Below are 13,208 nucleotides of genomic sequence, written 5' to 3' on the forward strand. Positions count from 1 at the left end.
TCTGAGGTCTCTGTCCAGAAGAGCGCAGAGCTAAGATACTGCAGAGAACCCTCAAACTCCCAGCAGGCCTCTGGTAGAGACACACCACCACCACCATGGGAGGGGGGGTGAGAGGGGGATTTTTTTTATATACATACATATATAAATAATATATTAATTCACTCTTTTCACTTCCAATCAATCACATTTTTCCGCCACAGAGTCTGTGATCCAATCATCTTGTTGCTGTCAGACTTAAGAACTTGTTCCTTTCTCTGCTGCTGTCAATTCACAGTCTGGTCGACGTGATCCACTTCCTGTTTACATCACAACCAGCTGTCCAATGAGCTCCTCAGGAATCACCACCACCACCACCACCAGAGTCTTCTCTCCATCCAGAGGAAACTCCTGTTATTATATTTCCTACAATACAGCGGAAACACAGTGTTGACACAATATTAGAAACACCTCCCAGTATAACACAGTCCAGTTCAACAGCAGCACAAACTGCAGCCTCCAGAATGAGCGTAAAGTTGCATCAACAGCTCTGCGAAACAGATCCAACACAAACCGACGCCTCATGAAAGGAGGATTTATTCTATCAGACTGCATTAGTTTAAATATGCAGATAAACTGGAGTCTAACGTTTACAGAAAACATAACCGGACAGTTAAATCAATAAATATATTCAGGGGGAATCATGACCTTCACAGTGTGTGTGTGACTGAACGTATTAATCAGCAGAAGAGGATGATTGACAGGAGATTATTTGGTGGTTCAGGAATGGAGCTGAGCAGGAAAAAACAGTTCATTTATTTCCTTTAATGATGAGCAGCTGCAGGTTGTTAAAGGTGTAATTATCATTTCAGTCTCAGAGGAATCTAATGTGACACCAGAGACTTCGACAACAATGGCGGGTTCTTCATGTGACGCTGACATAACTCTGCAAGACGGGAACATAGACTGTATATAAGTATATATATATATCTCTATATATAGTCTATGGGCGGGGGGTCACATGTTCAACGATGTTCAATAATTAAATCATTGGAAAATTAGTAAAACTCTGTACAACAAAGAGAAAAGCTGTTAATCAACCTTCTGTGTTTCTGGGTTAAGGGGACATATTGTGCACATATCCAGGTCTATACGTATATTATACTGGAATAGCTTCACATGATTTACAGTTAAAAACTCCTTATTCATCTCACACCAGCCCTTTATGCAGCCTTTTTAGGATCAGCGCTGAGATTTAAGGTGAGAAACTTTCAGAACAGACGCCGCAGAGAGACGAGAACAACGTCACGAAGAACAAGAAAAACAGGTTTTATTACTGGAGGGGATTGAGTCATGACTTTATCATTTAATTTTTTATTTTTAGTTGTTGTGTGCATGACAGACACGTAATCATCAGGACGCTCACATGTATTTAAAAAAAAACTTCAGGTGCTGCAGCAACAAGATGAAAAAAATGCTTTTGTCTGTTTTTTTCTTTAATTGTACACAAAGTTTAGACCACAGAGGAAGAATTATGTAGCAACGATGACACATCACACACCTGAGATCTGTGTCATTCATCAGTGGTGGAAAGTAACTAAGTACATTTACTCAAGTACTGTATCTAAGTACAGTGTTGAGGTACTTGTACTTTACATGTGATGCTACTTTATACTTCCACTCCACTACATGTCAGAGGGAAATATTGTACTTTCTACTCCACTACATTTATTTGACAGCTTTAGTTACTTTTCAGATGAAGATTTGACACAATGGATAATATAACAAGCTTTTAAAATACAACACATTGTTAAAGATGAATCCAGTGGTTTCCAACCTTTTTGTCTTTTGACGTCTTACAAAAAGCAGTGTGTAGTCGGGGTCACATTTCACATGTCTATGAGTTGTTGCACAGCTGAATACCATCCAAAGTCTAAATATAATAAAAGTCGTCAATCTTCTTCCACCACTGTAATTATCTGATGACAGCATAATGATGACAACCATCTTGTTGCTGTAAACATTCATTGTAAAAGTGAAACAGAAAGGATTTTCTACCAGATCAATAACACTTTTTTTCTCATCACAGTGTTGACAGATCATTTCTCCTGTCAGCTGTAATAGTCTTGTTCCTCCACCATGTGGAGCAGTAAAGTTGTGATAAAAAATCACCTTCCAGTCGTTTCATATTTGTTTATGAAATTCCGATAACTTCAGATTAAACTCTGGAAAATCAAAGCCACGTCTGTCAGATTCTCCAGTTTCCTCAAAATGTTTTCCTCTGGATGTGAAAGCAAACAGATCAGACAGCTGAGCTCCTTTGTTCTCCATCACTGACCGTCCCTCCTCCTCCTTCCTCCGGTTGCTAGGCAACAGAAACAGACCTGATGTAACAACAATGCAGCCTGAACTGGACGAGAAGATAAACAGACTGAAAACCTTCCTGAGTAGTTTTTTGTTTTTCAGGTATTTTTGTGTTCTGATGTTGTGGTGTGAGAATGTTTCAACATCATCTGTTACACCTTTTTAAAAACTTTATTTACAACAAATAGATATAAAAAAAAGTCTGGTTATACAAAAAATAGTGAAAGCGAAGAACAAACTTTCCATTAACTAAAGTTTAATGTAAAAAATCTTCTTTTTTGGTTCTTTTGGATCTTTAATCAAGATGTCAAAGTCTTTGAGTTCAACAACAGAAAAATGAAAGTCGTCCCTTTTTTATTCGTTGTGTGATGTGAAATATACAAGCAATGATCAGCAACAACTATTCATCATTTATTGCATCAAACTGCTCGTTTTAGACAGAATAATGTCTGTATGATGAGAAACAACCTTCACATAACACACTTTTACACATATTCACCGGGAAAACTGACAAAAAACATGAATAGTTAGATATTTACTTTATTTATGTATTTATTCATTTATTTTTAAAATTTTCCCCCTTCTATGTATTATTTTGGTTTTATTGAATGTAAAAAGCTTCTTCCACAGTCTCTTTGCTAATTGTTTCATTTTATTTTATTTTATTTTAATGTCATAATTGAATTCCCTGACAATAACACAGTACTCCAATCAAAAAATATGACGTGTATTAATCAAACATTCTTCAACATTATTGTAAGATTCAAGAGCAACAGCGCCATCACGTGACCAAGTAAGAAAAGAGCAAGAAAGACTCAAAACAAAGGCGGCGTTATGTAATAAATAAAAAACCTTTCAGGCAATAATTAAAGACAGAATGGCTCCTTCATCCTGTTTTTATTGAACATTTTATTAATTTTGTGAGCAAAATAATTAAGAAGATATATATATACATAAATATATACATATATCTTATTTTTTGGAGCCAGCGGCGTCGCCCCCTGCTGGTCATGATGCAGCTTTAAGGCACTTCTGCTTTGACCTCATTCTTCAGACCCGGAACTACCTTCTTTGTTCATTATTGAGAACTCAGAAATGAGCGTCTGGTTCATTTGATCACCTGTTTTCAGCCTCACAGTCATAACGATCAGGAAGATTCATCCTTAACTTATCAAAGAGTTTATAAAAGTAGTAAAGGGTTACTATGAGCTTTATTAACAAATGACTAATTATCCCCTTATACTTGTACAACCACGCACTGACACTGTTTTTAGTAAATAACCTTTATTTAACAGAAAACATCAAACATATGACAGCAGTAAGTTTACGTATATTTTGTCTGTTTCTTGACATCTTCCTCTGAATCCTTACATATAAAAGCAATGTTAAAGTTGCCCAGCAGCCATTTTGACTCCATCAAACTGCAACATAATTACTTCATATGATTCACTGCTTCAGAAAGCTTCATTTCTCTTCGTTTCTCGAGATAATTAATTTGTAATCTCGAGATAACGGCGTTACAAAATAATTGCATCAGCTTCCGTAGGATCCTGTAAGGTAGGTGTGATGGCTCCCTTTTTACCCCCCAGTGAGCCGATTGGTCAATGGTGACTGAAGTAAACTTGCTCCGGAGCAGGTTAACTGTTCAGTTTAGGTTACCATGGTGATTTATCCCGGTTGAAAGTGAGCCAGCTTCGTGGATACTGGGCCCCCCCCCCCCCCCCCCCCCCGGGTCAGAGGAGTAAAAGAAAAGAATAGTTAAATAAGTTTGCAGGAGTTAGAAGTTTTAACATTTTTTTGTTTGTACATTTAGATATAGAAGAAATGTATTGTTTGATATGGACAAAAACATAATAATTAATAATAATAATAAAGGTCCGATGAACGGCATGACGTAAAAAAAAAATGCCGTCGCAATCCGGAAGTGACGTCGCGGCCCTCCGTCAGCCTGTGTTGATGTTTTGTGGACTGGACGGCAGGAGGGAAGAGGGAGACGCGTTTTGTTTTTGTTCAACTAAAACGTCGAAAAGAAGCCGCGTCGTTGTTTCTGCCGCCCGTTTCGGTTCGTTAGGAGCCTTAGCTCGGTGATTGGAGGCGGACGGCCGGGCCGGAGGGCGAACACACCGACGCTTTTGATCCAGAAAGGGAGGACTCGTCCCCCGCTGACCCCCTCCCTGCCTCCCCGCCTCACACGACCATGACGATCCTGCCGAAGAAGAAGCCCAGCTCTGGGGTCGGCGTCTCGGACCACGCCGATGACAGTGACCGTCGGAGCGGCTCCGACCCGCACCAGCACCCGCACCAGCATCCGCACACGGGGCGAACCGGAGCCCGGCCGAGGGCTTCCCCTCCGCCGTGGTCCTACCAGCCCGCTCCGCCCTCCAGTAGGGACGACCGGCGGAGCATCGAGGCGAGCTCCCGGCCGCAGCAGGCCTCTCCGCCGCCCGTCGGCTCCGTCTCCCCGGTAGGGCCGGGCGACGGTAGGGACAGCAGCGGCGGTATGGTGGCCGGGGCCCGCGGGGAGCTCGTCGTGTCGGCCGGTGTGGTCGGCTGCGGCGGAGGCATCGGCAGCTGCTGCTCCGGGCCCGGGCTGAGCAAGAGGCGGCGGCAGGCAGGCACCTGCTCCGGCGGGGTGGTGGCGGCTCTGGCCGGCGGAGGCCAGCCCGGAGTGACCGGGCCGGGAGGAGTTGGGTCCAGCCAGGACACGGAAGAAGGAGCCGGGAACAACAGCGAGGACGAGTACGAGAACGCCGCCCGGCTGCAGTCCGTGGACCCGGCCACCGTGGAGCAGGTAGGAAGCTAACGTTAGCTGAGAGCTACGAGCTAACGAAGCTAAACAGCTACACTCTGAACACCTAAAACGGTTACCGATGTGTCAGATAATTACAAAACATATCACAAAGCTTTTAAAACGGTTAAACAGGGTTTCAGAAACAGAAGTTGGCGAATTATACTCAGTATGTGTTAACAAGGTAGAATAATGTTCTCCAGTGTCAAATATCTTTTTACACGATGCTCATGTAAAGTCTTGTTTTGGTGTCTGTTCAGAATCATCTTTGTGTTCATCTCAAACACGGTTCAGGTCAACAGTTCAGCCTCCTCTCGTTAAAGTGCAGGTAACCATGGCAACAGTACAGATGCTGCAGCCTCTGTTAGTAGTTAAATTAACCGGTGAAACGAAACTTAACCATCTGTTAAACTTGACTACACACCAGTGGAGGAAGCAGTATTCACATCCTCTACTTAAGCAAAAGTGTCAACACAACAGTGTAAAAATACTCCGTTACAGATAAAAGTCCTGCATGAAAAACCTTTTTTTTAGTGAAATATTACTACTTTAACCTCAAAATATTTACTTTTCTTGCATAAAATTATGACTTTTGTTAAAAGCTTCAATACTCCAATACAACATGTGTATTTGCAGCTTAATATATAAATACATAATAAGTGTATAATAATTTTAGAGTATTTTTATGGGGTTATATTGGCTGCAGTTGAAGAGGTATTCAGACCCTTTACTACAGTAAAAGTACATTATGAGCTTGATGTAGTTAAAGTATTGCAGTAAAAGTACATAAGTATTGAGTTTGATGTAGTTAAAGTATTGCAGTAAAAGTACATAAGTATTATGGGCTTGATGTAGTTAAAGTATTGCAGTAAAAGTAGTGGTTTGGTCCCTCTGACTGATATATTATTATATATGACATCATTAGATTATTAATAGTGAAGCATCAGTGTTAGAGCAGCATGTTACTGTTGTAGCTGCTGGAGGTGGAGCTAGTTTCTACTTTTTGGTTATCTGTAATCTGTCTATTAATTGTGATGGATCAGACTGGATGTATGAAGTCAGTTTAGATGATGTCTCGTTGACAGAACCGTTCAGGGAGAAGATGATGACTAATTGCTCTTTCATTTAAGAGAAACGACTCCACCGGTTCTGCCTTTAATTAGGACATTTTGAAGTATTAAAGTAAATAGTGAATAATTAATTAAAGCAGAGCAGAAACGATTTATTGATAAGCCAGTCAGCAGAAATGAAGTCGGAAATGGATCCGAGCAAATCTGGAAAATAAGTGTGTTTACATTCGCACAAGTATTTTGGTCGTGATCGGGAGTAGAGCCGCAGTGATTACACAATTAATCGATTACTTGCCAGCTATTAAATTAATTGTCAACTGTTTTGACAATCAATTAATCGCTTTGAGTCATTTTTTAAGAAAAGATTTTCAAAATTTTCTGACTCCAGCTTCTTAAATGTGAATATTTTCAGTTTTTTTTAGTCCTTTATGACAGTAAACTGAATATATTTGTGTTGTGGACCAAACAAAACATTTGAAGATGTCATGTGATCGACATTTTTCACCATTTTCTGACATTTTAAAAGACCAGACGACTAATTGTTCAATGCAGAAAATAATCAACAGATTTATCAATAATGACAATAATCGTTAGTTGCAGCTCTAATTGGGATTTTTGACTAACATGTTTATGTTTTTACACATGTAAACAATAGAGCTGCAATAATTTACGATTTGTTGATTGAACAAAAATGAATCAGCAGTTGGGCTGCAAGTAATTATAACAGTCTGTAATATAAACAGTCTATAATATAAACAGTCTATAATATAAACAGTCTATAATTTGTCTATAATCAACAGTCAAAAATCCATAAATATTCAGTTTACTATCATGTAAAACACAGAAAAGCTTCCTCACATTTATGTTTGTTTGACCGTTTTGCTTAATAAATGACCCGAACGTTGATTTGATTATCAAATTATTTGACAGTTAATTAGTGTTGATTGACTAATCTGTTAATCATCTAATCGCTGCAGCTCTAATCAGCAGCTATTTTGATAATCAATGAATCATTTACGTCATTTTATCAAGAAAAGCATCAAACATTCTCTGGTTCCAACAGTTTATCACAGTAAACTGAAGATATTTATGTTCTGAGCTGTTTGTATGAAGACGTCATATTGGTGACGAACCTTTTTCACGGGTTTGACACATTTTATAGACTAAATAAATCGATTAATCATAATCATAGACAACAGATGAATCAATAATGAAAATATTTGGTAGTTGTCCAAGTAAACAACACATCCTGCTTTCAGAAACCTGGATTATTCACTTTCTAACACCTGTGCAGGTGTTTCCTCAACTCAGGTTACAGAATAATCAGTCAGTAAAACATGAAAGATGATTAAAACTTCAACGATTAGTCGATTAATCGGTTAGTCAATCAACAGGAAGTCAACAATCGATAATCAGTTAATCACTTAAACAAATTTTAGAAGCAAAATGTGAATATTTTCTGGGTTTCATACACTTAATAAAGTGATGATTTTGTGGTTTTGGACTGTTGGTCTGATGCAATAAGCTTTGGACATTTAACAGACGTCACAAACACTCCAGTAACTGAGAAAACAAGTAGATTAATTACTAATGAAAATAATCATTAGTTGCAGCTCCAGATATGATGTTAATGTTGTGATGACGTCGCTCTGATGAGAAACTGTAGATGCCAGTTTTGAGTTTTTAATCATCAAGATTAAATCTTAATTTTGTGTAACTGTTGTTTTCAAAGCAGGTGATATTGATGGAAACTGTTCTTTATTTATAAGGAAAGTTCGATACCTAAATTACTAACATACCCTCGCTGAGCACTTTATTAGGAACACCTGTGTAATCTGATGCAATAATCCAACACAACAAATCTGCCATAAATTCTACTTTTATGAAGCTTTTACATTTTTAAGTTGTTGTTGTCAGAAAGGTGATAATTCTCCTTTATGTTTATTATCGAGGTGGAAGTGGAGGCTGGTTTGCATTATATTGAAAAGTGTTCCTAATATTTTGCTCCCCTCATGTATGTTAATCAAAATAATTCGACTTGCTGCAGTTGATGAGAGAACAACCTGCAGGTCTTGTTTTCATATCACGTCACACACACGTATGATGTCGGGAACATGTAACACCACAGTGATCGATCATCAGACGCGTCCGTTAAGCCGTCAGAGAGTCGCGTTTAGTCTGAGTTTTGTTGTTTTTGTTTTGTTGCAGATTCACTCGTGTTCGTGTTGAGACGTTTTTCAGCTTTTCTTTGGCAACCTGCGACTGTTTTTAATGCAGCGATTGTTGTGATATTTATTGCTTTTTTTAATTCGGTTTTGATGTGTTTGAAAGGTAACATAAAACGTAGTTCATGTTACTGGTGCAGAATTTATTAATGAGGTAAAACTTTATTGAAAATACACGTTAAATGAACAGTATGATTAATCTTTCATCAAGGCGTTCACGTTGGGAACCACTGAACTACATGAACACCTGCAGACTGACTGCTGTTATTATTATTATTATTATTATTATTATTATTATTATTATTACATAGTGTAGCTGTTCTCATTTTCATTCTGTGTCTGACTGTCTGATATTTGCGGCGTCTTCCAGCTGCTGCCAGATGTGACCAATAACTGGTCTGCTGTTGTTCAGACATCTGTCTGTTAAAGAGCTTTTTGTGATTCAGACAGAGGAGACTTTTACTTAAGTGTTCCTCACAGCTTCATTCAGACATGACAGGATGTTTACAGACAGCGAGAGGAAGCAGCATCACTGCTGGAAAACAGCTGTGAGTTAAAAGTTTTATAATGTGAGACAGTTTTCTTGTTTTTCTCTCTCTCAGGCTGCATCGCCGACGGATGTTTGAAGTCTTTTATGAATGAGCGTCGTTCTACGGCGCCGCTCACAGAGGATCTGCTCATACGTTTTCACATCGGTTTCGTCATTTAAAGGAGACGTTCTGCCTTTTGTGGTTTCCTGTTATTTATTTATATCCTGTTCTGATGTCAAAGTTACAAAACTCGAGGTGATTGTATATAGAAATGCTGCCTGCAAGTCAAAAGTCAGGGCTTCAACCTGCTCTGAACGCTTTGTTTGCAACGTTTTTTTCTACCTTGCAGACGAGCTGATTTCAGTTCGTTGCACATGAACACATAAACAGCCGTCTGTCTGTAGCCTCGGTTGCTAAGGTGGTTGCTAAGGTGCAGTGTTTTCCCTAGGCTGAGTGGTTTGGCATGGTGGGGGGTGGATTTCTCCGTTCTCTATTTCTCTGTTTAGCGTCGTCAGGTTAGGCTAACTCGTCGTTGCTAACTTCGGAGCTAACACCCTTCAGTTTTCCAGCAGTTGTGGAAACAACAGACGTGACTTTTCTTGGTCTTGACATGCTGCAGCATTTATTAACTGACACACTGTAGTCTGTACATTTACTGCCAGACTGACAACTTACTAACAACAACTAATGTTAAAAGTAAAGTTAGGATTTGCTGTCTGCTTCCCGACTCATTTTTAAAAAAGACGAGAGAAAGAGAGAGAGAGCAGCAGTGGTCGAGCGAGCTAGAGAGTGAATGAAGAGAGGGAGCCCTGTTTCACAGCGGTTACGTTCCAGAGGACAAATAAACACGCTCACCCCCCCCCCCCCCCCCCCCGCACACCTCCGCTCCATCCTGTGGCTGAACGCTGCACCGCCTGATTTGCTCCGCTTGCATTCATCGTCACTTTTCTGGTACACTGGTACTCCCCCATTCCTTAAAAGGAGTTAAGCTACCTAAACGACACAGATGTTGACTCACGTTTTGAAACAGCACTGCTCAGAGGCTCCCAAACGCTATTGATTTCGGAATGAATGGATATTTGGCGTTATTTTTGGCATTTAAAAAAATATTTTTTGGCCTGGCGGGGGTTGTCGTTGTACTGTTATAGGGGAAACACTGAGGTGGTTGCTAAGGTGGTTGCTAAGGTGTTTCCATGTGTTGTCCACTCATATTTTGGATCGGATTTCAGCTCAAACATGTACGGATAGATTTGAGAAGTTTACATTTCACGTAAAGATCGAGAAAAACGAGTGAAATCTCGCTACTGTAGTTTGTTTGATGGTTTGTTTACGTTGTCGGCCGAGACGCAGCTTCCTGAAGCCGACCAATCAGAACAGAGTGGGCTCATTGGGAGGGGGGGGGGGCCTTAAAGGACCAGTATAAGATGAAAAAGGAGTTTTTAACTGGAAATCATGTAAAGATATTCCAGTAGAGCCCCAGAATATAAATATAGAGCTGGAAATGTGCAGAATATGTTCTATTTAATGTTATTAGAGAGCAAACTCTGCTGCCTGTTGTTCAGGGTAGTTTTATAGACTATTTGCCAAAATCAATCCTTTAAAACATATCTGGATCAGATATCTCGGGACATCTGCAGTTTATTATACAGTGTGTCAGTTGGTTTGTATAATATTTTCCACCAAAGCACAACATCAGCTGATAAGAGCCTTAACTAAAGGCTGGTCCTGCATTATCAGACATGCTGTACAAGCTGTGGATATCCCCAAATATATTTGTGTTCAACCACGGTGAGTTTGGCCCTCGAGTCAGTTAATCCAGCCGCGAGCATGAATCTCCCTAAAGACAGACAGTACTCTGCGTGTCTCTCTGTCTCGTCTTCATCACGGTTCAAATGACAACTGGAAACATTTCAGCGTGTTCAGCAGAGACACGTCTCCACTTCTGTTTCAGCTGTTTAATCCACATCTTTTGTGTCTGTGAAAGAACTTTTAACCGTGTAGCAGAGAAAAGAGACGTTTGAGTCATGCATCCAGCCGAGACTGAAGGTTAAAGATCTGGGTTGATTTTCATCACTTTTATTAGTAATAATAACACCGAACTCACCAAGTTAATATCTGAGACACAGACTCACCTCATGTTTCAGTGTTGACTCATCGTACTTATCGCACTCAGTTTTTTTTTTTCTGTTCAATGAGGGATTATAGCAACATTTTTCAGTTTAGATCATCTGGACAAACTGTCTCTCCTGTGGGATTCTGGGTAGTAAAGTCCTCCCAGCTCAGCTTTAATGTGACTGTTTACCTGTAGCTGTCCAGCTGACCCTCTGTGTTTATGTGTGTGTGTGTGTGTGTGTGTGTGTGTGTGTGTGTGTGCGTGTGTGTGTGTGTGTGTGTGTGTGTGTGTGTGTGCGCATGCATGTGTGCCTGTGTGTTCAGCAGGAGCACTGGTTTGAAAAAGCTCTGAGAGAGAAGAAAGGCTTTGTCATTAAGAAGATGAAGGAGGACGGAGCGTGTCTGTTCAGAGCTGTCGGTGAGTGACACACACACACACACACACACACACACACGTTTGCTTAGGTCATTTTTGGGGACATTACATAGACTAACATTCATTTCCTGGAGACTTACCCTAACCCTAATAATAACCACTGATCCGAACATCAGTGTTTTACTAACTGGGGACACAGCTTTTTGTCCCCAGTTGGACCAGCCGTCCCCAGTTAACAGGTCTTTTAGTCTGAAACGTGTCCCCAGATGGAGCCTATGACAGAAACATACAGGCCTGGTGTTTTCAGGTGTGTCTGCAGTTCCTCTGGTCACCAGCAGGTGTCAGTGTCGGACTGTATTTTATTACTGAGGCGTTTCTAATGTTTTGTCTCCTTTTAATTGATTAAATGTGGTGGACAAAAATGTAAAAAAAAAAACAAACAACCTTAATGACGGTGGATTTTATTGCACAGCTGTTGTATTTCTTTATTGTTTTCTTCTCTTTTTGGATGCCACAAAGTCTCTGATAGCAGCTTCTCAAATGTGAACATTTCCTGATTTCAACAGTTTTCCATGATAGTAAACTCAACATCTTTGTGTTTCTGACTGCTGCTCAGAGATTTTTCACAGTTTTCTGACATTTTATACACTGGATTATTAAAGCTTCTATAGTCTATATTATAATAACTCCACAGTCTGATGTGTCAGTGTTTAATGTTGGTTGTGGCTCGTAGTGATGAACCTACAGAGAATTATCAGCGACTCTGCAGCTCCTCTCGGCTTTACGGAGCTTTATAGTGAGTTTCAGCTCATTGTTTATCTGTCCGGCTGCAACTTTACTGTTCTGGTTCACTCTCAGCGTCTCATAGCGCCGTTTTCAGAGAAAACGTACACTACCTGCTCAGCACCAAACAGACGCAGTTAGCATCTCTATCTCTCTATATTTATCTCATTACGTATATTTTCACAGTGATTTGAAATAATTGTGTGATAACTGCGGTCACACTTTCTTCTTCACGCTCTTTATTTTTATTCTGACCTCATTTCTTCTGCGCTTAACTAGTCCCAAACACATCACGCTCATTTTCTAATTACTTTTTATTTATTTCTTCAATACAGGCTCCTATGTGTTATATTATTCATGTCTCTGCCCAATTACTGCAGTTAAAATACAATCCGGTGCAGCAGCAGAGCAGCCGCCCCGCACTAAACTCATATAACAACTACATGAGTCTCATGTTTTACCTTTAAGACATCAGATTTGGTTGGCTGCTGACAGCTGACGAGTGGATCACGCTGGACGGTAGAGAGTTTAGCTGCACATTTAACACCAGAGCTGAGAGTTCAGAGCAGGAGACACCGTCACACTGCGTCACGCTGTCCTCTGTTTCCATCACAGTTATGTATTTAGGTGGTTTAGGCCTGTCAGGCTGCATTACTCTGTGTATCATGACGTGGAGAAAAAAAAACCTACAGCGAATCATCATCATCATCAACTCTGTGATTTTTATGGGGCAGCACTTACAGGTGGATTTAATAAGCTTCCTTTTGGAGTAAAGAAGGATAAAAACACATAAAATCCTGCTACTATAGTTTGTTTACGTAGCCTCCGGAGCCGGAGGAAGCTTCCTGAAAGCTGACCAATCAGAACAGAGTGGAGCTCATCAGGAGGCGGGGCCTTAAAGAGACAGGAGCTAAAACGGCCTGTTTCAGACAGAGGCTGAACTGAGGGGCTGCATAAAGGACCAGTAGAAGATAAATAAGGAGT

The 13,208-nt window shown here is 40.2% G+C and overlaps 1 protein-coding gene across 2 annotated transcripts in view; it reads left to right on the top strand.

Moving 5' to 3' along the window:
- The first annotated feature begins 4,451 nt into the window (after positions 1-4,451).
- Positions 4,452-13,208, top strand: part of otud5a (OTU deubiquitinase 5a) — a 33,779-nt gene continuing 25,022 nt past the window's right edge. Inside the window, exons 1-2 of one of the 2 annotated variants that reach the window (XM_042409418.1) lie at positions 4,452-5,131; positions 11,390-11,483. In XM_042409418.1, coding sequence (XP_042265352.1) covers positions 4,538-5,131; positions 11,390-11,483 — 688 coding nt within the window. In that variant the 5' untranslated portion in view covers positions 4,452-4,537. The remainder of the gene's footprint in view (positions 5,132-11,389; positions 11,484-13,208) is intronic. The other variant, XM_042409419.1, reaches the window with a different exon arrangement.

This window comes from Thunnus maccoyii, chromosome 4 (assembly GCF_910596095.1).
Source record: "Thunnus maccoyii chromosome 4, fThuMac1.1, whole genome shotgun sequence".
Taxonomy (NCBI): Eukaryota; Metazoa; Chordata; class Actinopteri; order Scombriformes; family Scombridae; genus Thunnus; species Thunnus maccoyii.